The 8,963-nt window shown below is 38.1% G+C and overlaps 1 protein-coding gene across 1 annotated transcript in view; it reads left to right on the forward strand.

Moving 5' to 3' along the window:
• Nucleotides 1-438: 438 nt before the first annotated feature.
• Nucleotides 439-8,963, forward strand: part of LOC102469391 (histamine N-methyltransferase) — an 18,972-nt gene continuing 10,447 nt past the window's right edge. The window contains exons 1-4 of the mRNA XM_027765680.1: nt 439-636; nt 777-891; nt 2,982-3,112; nt 5,940-6,033. Of these exons, the coding sequence (XP_027621481.1) occupies nt 439-636; nt 777-891; nt 2,982-3,112; nt 5,940-6,033 (538 nt within the window). The remainder of the gene's footprint in view (nt 637-776; nt 892-2,981; nt 3,113-5,939; nt 6,034-8,963) is intronic.

Consider the following 8,963-nt stretch of genomic DNA (forward strand, 5'->3'; position numbering starts at 1 on the left):
AAATAAGACTTGAATACTTTCTCCAATCAATGATATCTTTAATTTAAAGAAATACGGTGATAGATATTAAATAAAGAGAGGCCGGAAAATGGTTCAGTGGTAACACAATGCTCAGCAATGCTGACTCAAATAAAAAAGTTTCAGAATTTCCCAAAGAGTCCAGAGATTTTTCTGAATATACTCAGCGTGTGTGCCCATGATCCAGGACTGGCTGAAGCTGGGGTAGACTGCAAGCATAAGGGCCCCTCTGGGGTGCATGTACTCTCTTTCTCTCCTCTGTCATGGCAGAAAGAAATATGTAAACCTAAAAAATAATATGAGTGCATAAATGGCGTTCATGGCAATCCTTGAATCACATTAAGCTTATTTTTCCATGACAAAGAGAGACAGAGAGACACATGGATAGAGACAGGAGATGGGCACTCATACACAATCTTAATGCCAGAACTCAGCCCTGACTTCGATAGCCAGGATCATGGGCTTGTACATGAACACCTCGTATATACTGGGAGACCTGAAGATGTAAACCCAGAACCTTCCGATGTGGCTTCAGGATATCAGAGTGTGGCATTTCTTCTGGTTTTCTCAGCTGGCCTCAAATCTGCCTATTTAAAACCTGGCCGTCTTACATCACAGGTATTGCAGCAAGGCAGTAGCTGAGCATTATTCTTTAACTTAGGCTTTCCTAGCATACGTAAAACTAAGACTGAAAAGTTAGTTGCAGTTGTTCTTAATCATTTCTTTCTGGAATGATGTGACCTGTTGCATATATTTATCTTCTAGGTGAAATTGATCTTCAAATTCTCTCCAAAGTTCAGGCTCAATACCCAGGAGTTCATATCGACAATGAAGTTGTTGAGCCAAGTGCTGAACAAATCACCAAGTACAAAGGTATCACATGGTGCTGCCTGCCAAATCCGACCCTCAAAGACTTATCATCTCAAAGGTTGCCCTTGATGATTACTAATAGAGTTATTATGGTGTGCATTTGGTAAGCTATTCAGAGAAGAACCTAGTTAATTGGTGGCAGGTCGGACTCCCCCCCGGAATGTGAACAGTGAGCAATTAACCTCCTTTTTTATTGACTGTCCAACCATTCCCTTATTGTCAACTGTCACTTTTCATATTTATTCTTAGAGACTGAGTCTTTCATTTAGGAATAAACAGAGACCTTTCCTTTAAAGAACTTATGTTCAATGGGTTATGGCAGGAATTGTGCACTTTTTCTTAAGAGGGCCAGTTATTAAGTATCTGAGACTTAGTTCACACAGCCTCTGCTACAACTAGTCATCTCTGTTGTTGTGGCACCAAGGTGGCCATAGATAATACGTAAGCTGAGTGTGAGTATGTTCCAATAAAACTATTTATAAACACTGATACCTGAATCTCATACCACTTTTACATATAATGAAATATTATTTTAGATGTTTTAATCCACTTAAAAATGTAATGGCAGTATAGCCTGATGGCTAACAAGGCTGGATCCCTGGGGCCAACAGGTGGCATGGAGGATGAAGTCCTGAACCTGACTGGTTGAAAAATCACAAAGGGCATGTGTGTGTGCATGCTCAAAATCCCAGGAGAATGAGAAGGAATTGCAGCATGGTCGTCCCACCTGGAGGATGATTTCTCACTTTCCCTTTGTCTCTCTGATGAAAGCACATGGCCTATGACCAAAAAAAGAAAAGAAAAGAAAAGAAAAGAACGGCCTATGACCAAGAAAAGAAAAGGAAAGGAAAGGAAAGGAAAGGAAAGGAAAGGAAAGGAAAGGAAAGGAAAGGAAAGGAAAGGAAAGAAAAGAAACAAACATAAAAACAGTTAAAACCAAACAAACAAACAAAAACAAGAGAACTGGATCCACATAGCTGACCATGTGGTTCAAATCTCTAATCTAGCAATTTGAAAAACACACCAGGTGCATGTACATGCATGCCCAAAATCCCAGAAGGAAGAAGAAATAGGGACAAGTTTGTGGAGACAATGCCACATGTAGGGTGTCTTCTCCTTCTTCCTCTGGTGAGTCATATATCCTCTGGCAAATTAAAAGAAAAAATTGTGATGGTATGAGGCATGAATATCAGAGACATGAAGCCAGGAAGTCCAATGATACATGTTTTTATCTTATAGTCCATACAAAAATAAGTAGTGATGGGACCAGCTGATGGTGTAATGGTTATGTTGCTGAACTCTCACATAGTCAACTTTGGTTTGAGTCCCAGATCCAGCAGCTTAAAACACGCCGGGTGTGTGTGCATGTGTGCCCAAAATCCCAAGAGGAGAATGGAGAAGAAGGGACTACAGTGTAGCCATCCCTCCTGGGGAATGATTTCTTGCTTTCTATCTCTCTGTCTCTCTGGTGAGCACACATGCCCTATAGCAAAAATTTCTCTTAAAAATATAAAAACTAGGTGGTGAGGACTGCTACAGTGGTGTAGCAACACTTTGCAAGGCTGACCCACATGGAAAGGCTCTGGGTTCGTGTCTGGACATCTCCCTGAACAGGCCAAGCATGTGTATACCCATGAGCCATAGCTGAAGCTAGAGGTGAAACAGCATGAAAACCCTATTGGGTCCTTTTCTCAGAAGAAAGAAATAACAAACAAAAATAGGAAATAGTGGCAGGACAGACACAGTCCCTGGATCATGGTTGTTTCATCCTGGGTTATACAACTATATCACCAGTTTCCAAACAAATGGCCACTGATAAAATTTATCAGTTCGTTTGCCACTAATATAGCATATGTCTGATCAGGGTTCTCATAATTATTTCTTATTGACCCTTTTTCACCTCCAATTTCATTTAATATTAGAAAAAAATCAGAATAAACTCTCTGGTCTCCCAAAACTACATAAAAAAGAAAAATGGGCTTTATATCTGTTATGTATATAAATAACATTGATTGCATTAAAATTCTAAATGGAAATGGGTTCCACATTTGCAATTAAAATTGATGGTGTGCCACCTCTTCTCTGTATTTTAGAGCTCGTAGCCAAGACATCAAACCTCGAGAACATAAAGTTTGCTTGGCATAAGGAGACATCGTCTGAATATCAAAATAAAATGGTGGCAAAAAAAGAGCTTCAAAAGTGGGACTTTATTCATATGATTCAGGTAAGAAATATGTATTATAATATACTTTTAGAAAGTAGATTTTTAAGAAATATATATGCAGATTGCCTAGTGTTTTAATTTTTAAAAGAAAAAATGACAATCTCCTGATTTCTTATTTTAAAAGTGACCATAATCTGTCCACATAGATGTTGATAATCTAAATGTTCTCTTCTACATTCAAAAAGTCAGTTTTCTCTACCATACAGTTTTAACTTTTTTTCAAGGTTAGCTTAATTATTATTTTTTTTTTTTTTAGGATAAAAGACATTTATATGTAGGTTTGAGGATAGAATGATAACATATCTTAGCCAATTCTCCAAGAATGCTAATGTTCTAGGAGGACTAGTGTTGCAGGATTTCTCTGCATTCTCTCGCTCTTTCACTCTGTAGAGGGCCAAGCTAGTATGCATATAGCAGAAGGGGCAGGTTAGATGCTTCCTCAGATAAAGTTTTACTGATATCAGTCAGTCTTCCAGTAGCAATTTTCGTTCATGATCCATTATAGCAGACTACCTAGAATGGGCTATTGAGAAGCTGACATGGAGCCAGATTTCCAGGGATGACTGATATTTCTGGATAGCATAGAGGATGTATAGTCTTCAAAAGTTGGCCACCATCTGGAGATGTACATATTTTAGAGATTCCATTTGATTGACAACAAACCACTTTTCCCCCTGTAGTCTACAACCATAGTCACCTTCAGGAATGAGCTTAACGGAAATGAAAGCAAAATATGACTAAGTTTAATCTATCTTGGCAATTCTACCTCTCTGCTCCCTTAGCTGACAAAATCTTTAGTTCTTCAAGGAACACAAGGAATACTGTTAAGTGAGCCTAGGAAGTTTATTAGATGTATTTTCCTACCTCCTCACAAAACTATTTTCTTAAACCTCCTGCAAACTCTCCTGGGCCAGTCATTCCTAACCAATGATCTCATATCATACAGCAGAGAGAAAACAGCAACCATTAGACAGAAACTCGTCTTTCACTCTCTAAACTTGGAAATGCAGCTGGACTTGAGCTGATTTTCTCCTTCTGTCTTATTACAAAGGCCAGTTCCTCCATTTTACCTTAGGTCCTTTTATAACATTTTTCTATTATAAAATGTGTGGCTTTAGGGATCAGCTTTTTTTCTCCCATTTATCTCAAATTTTCCATATTTGTAATTTCTCTTTGCAACTCTGCTTCCTTCTGTTTTTCTAGTTTATTCTGTTCTCACTCCCTGTTTGTCTACTGTGCATTTTTCTGTACTGTACCTCTGTCTCATATTGCTAGCACCCTCATGACATTTTTTTTCAACTTGGTATTCACTGTCAAGCTGGAGAATTTCAGTGTGTCATAGACAAAATTTCAGGGTATTTGAGATGTCTCAGGACCAGCAATTCACATAATGGCTATATCGCTGGACTCCCATGTAGTCAACAGTAGTTTGAGTCCCAGATCCAGTGGCTTAAACTCATGCTGGGCGTGTGTGTGTGTACATGCCCAAGATCCCAAGAGGAGAACAGAGGAGAAGGGATTGCATCATGGCCATCCCTCTGGTGGGTGATTTTTTGCTTTCTGTCTTTCTGGTGAGTGCACGTGCCCTGTAGTGCAGGGTGGGGAGGACGAGAGAGAGATGTTTCACTCTTTGTTTTTTCAGCTAGGCTTTGTCATAAGTTGTTAGTTGTATCTGGGTATCTACCTGTGCTCCACATTGTAGACAATATGGAGCAACAGATACTAATTAAGTCCCTAGAAAGCATGGACCACATACAGGTCCACTTTATTTTTTATTCATTTATGTGAAAGAGACATAGCTTAAGTTGTTCCTTTTATTCACAAGATTATGTTATGGGGATCTTACATAGAATATGAATTCTTTCCTAAGAGATAAAAGACTGATAGATATAAGAAGTGTTTGTGGGGTGGTTTCCAACGATGCAAGTCCTTAGTGAAAATTCTCACTTCTAACATGTAATTCTAAGCTCCGCACGTTGGGTGCAACGCCTCCTCCCTGTATCAGGAGGGATCCTGTTCTGGAATTATTAAAAATGGGTAGGCTAACCCTTAGAACCCTATGGCCAAGGATGTACTCTCACGCTTTATCCAGTTAATTTCCTAGAGAATCTGTCGACATCAGAGCCTGTCATATTCTGATTTTTAAAAAGCATCTTTGAGGGACCAGCAGGTGGCGTGGTGGTTAAGGCGCTGGACACTCCCACATGGCCGACCACAGTTTGAGTCCCGGACCTTGTGGCTTCCTTTCTCACTTTCTTTCTCTCTCTTTCTCTGTGTCTTTCCCTGGCCAAATTAAAATAAATGAATGAATAAATCAAATTAAATAAATAATTAATTTTTAAAAAAAGCATCTTTGAGCGTATGGAGAAACTAGTTGCAAAGGGCTAATTTTAAAGCCATGTTCCATCAAATGGGGTCTGTTTTTACCAGCACCATATTCTCCCAGAAGAACTACAGTTCACAAACTATAAAACAGGCATTAGATTGATGCTCCCACATGAGAACAAGCATGGAATGGAGAACAAGTATCTTCAGCTATAAATGTCTGTGTTATAGAGTACATTTAAAACTATTAACTATTTTTTTAGTTGAACAAATATCATAGTCTTCCCTTTCCCCAAATATTTTCACACACACACACACACACACACACACACACACACACACACATATATATATATAATCTTTAAAATTTTTAAGCATTTTGTTAAATGAAAATCCACTCAACTGGAAAATCAAACTCTTTATTGTTGTTTGGTCTCTAGATCAAACAACAAAAGACTTTAACATAAAGAAGTGTCTCATTTCTCTTTTCCCTCTTGTCTAGATGCTGTATTATGTAAAAGACATTCCAGATACTCTTAAATTCTTCCATAGTCTCTTAGCTACCAATGCTAAGATCCTCATTGTTCTTGTGTCAGGTAAGTTATTTTTATTTAGCCTGAATTTTGAATTAGCAATAGTGTACATATGCATAGATGCATGTGTTTGGAGGAAGCTAGTATGTTTTTTCTTTATTATCGAATCTCTGCCTTGCTTTCTAATTGCGGTCAGTTTTCGTTGTTTTAGGAAAGTCACTTACAGCCACTCTTTATTTAGAGGGGTGTAGTGGAATTAAATGTCGTTCTCTCTTTTGAGAAAAGCATCTATGTCTTTTATACATAAATTATTTTTATTTAACTTAGAGGAAATTTGACTGATAGCTTTTAAATGAAACTAAACAGTAAATATTTACCTTTACTCATTATATGTGGCTTGAGTGTCTCATTTCCTCTGTAATATTAATAAATAATGTTTAAACATTTGAGGTGCTATCATGGATTAAATTTGGATTTCTAGAGCTATTAGCAACACAGTTCCTTATAGATTTTCTTAAATACTATCAAAATGATTACTTTCTTTGTTTTGTAGTTGTGTCTTATTTTTCAAAGAGGACACTGGCATGTTGCTTAAGTACTGCCCAGAGTAGATACATGGACGCTGATGGAAACAAAACGCTGTAGAGTTTACTTCCTACCTGTGTGAGCTTGGTCTCAAATCTTTTTATTTATTTATTTTTCAGAGAGATTTTTTGCTATAGGGCACATATGCTTTCCTGAGAGAGAGAGAGAGAAAGAGAAAGTAAGATATCACCCCCCAGGGTGGGGGGGTAGCCAGACCACAATCCCTTGTCCTCCAGTCTCCTCTCAGGATTTGGGCATGCATGCACAGGCATCCAGCGTAAGTTTCAAGCCACCAGGTTTCAGGTCTGGAACTTGAACCACATTGGCCATGTGGGAGACCAGAAATGTAACCATTATACCACCTGCTGGTCCTAGTCTCAAATATTTTGTTTATATGAAGACTGTTTCTGAATCATTTATCCATATATGTGGTTTGTGTTAATATGCAAATATGTATTCATTGGAATAAAAGCACACGAAAGGAAGTAAAGACTGAAAAGTAAATTGGATTTTTTTGAAAAGCATTTTAAGTAAAAAATTATTTATTCAATGTAGTTGATGGCGGAAACAGTTTATTCATTTACTGTGCAGTTCACAGCTCTCATGACTGCTTCCACCAGGAGAGTCAGCTGTGCTAGAAAGGAAACCACTGTTAATAGCCTGTTCCTAGACATAAGATACAATAACAGTTGTCAGAGATTAAAGGGACTCTGAGGATTTGCTGTACGCATTTCTTTAAAAAATAGAAGTGCACATAGCTATAGAAGAAATATTGGGTTGTCATGACTTTTTCAACAACCTAATACAACATCCATTTTCTTATAGAAGCACCACTTAGCAAAAGGCAAAAGCAGATTTAGATATTTTATTTGAGACTTTCCACCTCTCTTTCCTAAGATAAAAAATGTCTTAGCATTTTTACCTATACTTATGAAAGTATTAAATACAAAGTTAATAATTATAAAATGTTTGTAAATGAACCAACTTTCCCAATATAGTATACATTGTAGTTCTAGAAAATATTATGCTTGAAAAAGAAAATATAATACGTTGATCCCTGTTACCAACTTAGTGCAACTGGAATGTCCACAGGTTTCCCAGACATATTTAACTCTTAAAAAATGTAAAGCAAATTACTGGAGCTCTTATCCTAAATTACTTGAGTAGTCCATCCTCCTCTCCAGCACTCCTATATTCAGGAAAATTCCTTATGCTCCTGATGGTTGCCAGCCAGTTTGCTTCAAATCTCTACTCCCAGGTTAACTTTTGACTTCCGTCCCAATCCAGCATGTGCTCCAGCTCCCTTTCTCATCTGGTTTCACTTTGCCCCAAGCATGAGTATAGCCCTGCTCCTTTGCTCTGTAATGCACCATTTGCTGCTATTGAGAGATGCTGACCTGTGAAGAAGAGGGAACAGAATTCAGCTCTCAGTTCCTTTGGCCTGTCTCTTACTGGTGTGGGCCCATCTTCCTTGGACCTACTCTCACATCTTCTCACAGAGCTCCCTCATATCCTCTTAGCTCAGTGCTAAGGCACCAACACTTCAGTCCCTTACTCCAGCCCTCTTCTTTCTTAGGTAGAACAGTCTACTTTTGTTTGACCTCTATCACTGAGATAATCCTATGCACTCATGAACTTGTCTTAATAGCAACACTTTTTTTTTTTTCCTGAGATAGATTCTGTTGTTACTCAGTGTATGGAAGTGACTATAATTTTCTTTTTTAAAAAATCTAATAATTACTATATTATTTTAGTACACTCATGACAAATGTATGGGCCAGCTTTTTTTTTTTCTAAGAGTCTTTTGCCTTAGGGCACATGCACTCTGGGGAGAAGGGGGAGAAAGAGACAGAGATAGTGAGAGACAAAGTGAGAAATCGCCTGCCAGGGGAGATGGCTACACTCCTGTTCCTTCTCCTGCATTCTTCTCTCAGGTTCTTGGGCATGCATGCACATGCACATGAACCTCGCATGAGTTTCAAGTCATCAGATCCAGGTCAAACCACGACTGACCATGTGGGAGTCCAGCAACGTAACCATTACACCATCTGCTGACCCATGGGTCAACTTTTAAAAGATAGGTTAAGCTTAGTTTCCAACTTTGGAAATAAATTTAAGCATAAGACATTTCCAATTGGATTTTTTAAAATATGAGCATAATGACAATATATATGAATGAGCCACAGTATTTCTAGACATTTTTGGCATTTCATGATAGAGCTTCAAATCGTCTGTATGACTAGTCTATAGATAGAAAACGAGTTTGAGAAACCGTCTTAGGTTGAGGTGCACCTCTGTGTATGAACCACTGCCCTAGCCTAACTTCTCAGGGCAAAGTACAATGCTTGAAACCCCACTCCCCATCTATTTGTGATTTTAAAACTTGAATGTTGCTCTAAAAATTAGAA

Source organism: Tupaia chinensis, unplaced genomic scaffold, assembly GCF_000334495.1.
Source record: "Tupaia chinensis unplaced genomic scaffold, TupChi_1.0 Scaffold139341_1, whole genome shotgun sequence".
NCBI classification, from domain to species: Eukaryota; Metazoa; Chordata; class Mammalia; order Scandentia; family Tupaiidae; genus Tupaia; species Tupaia belangeri.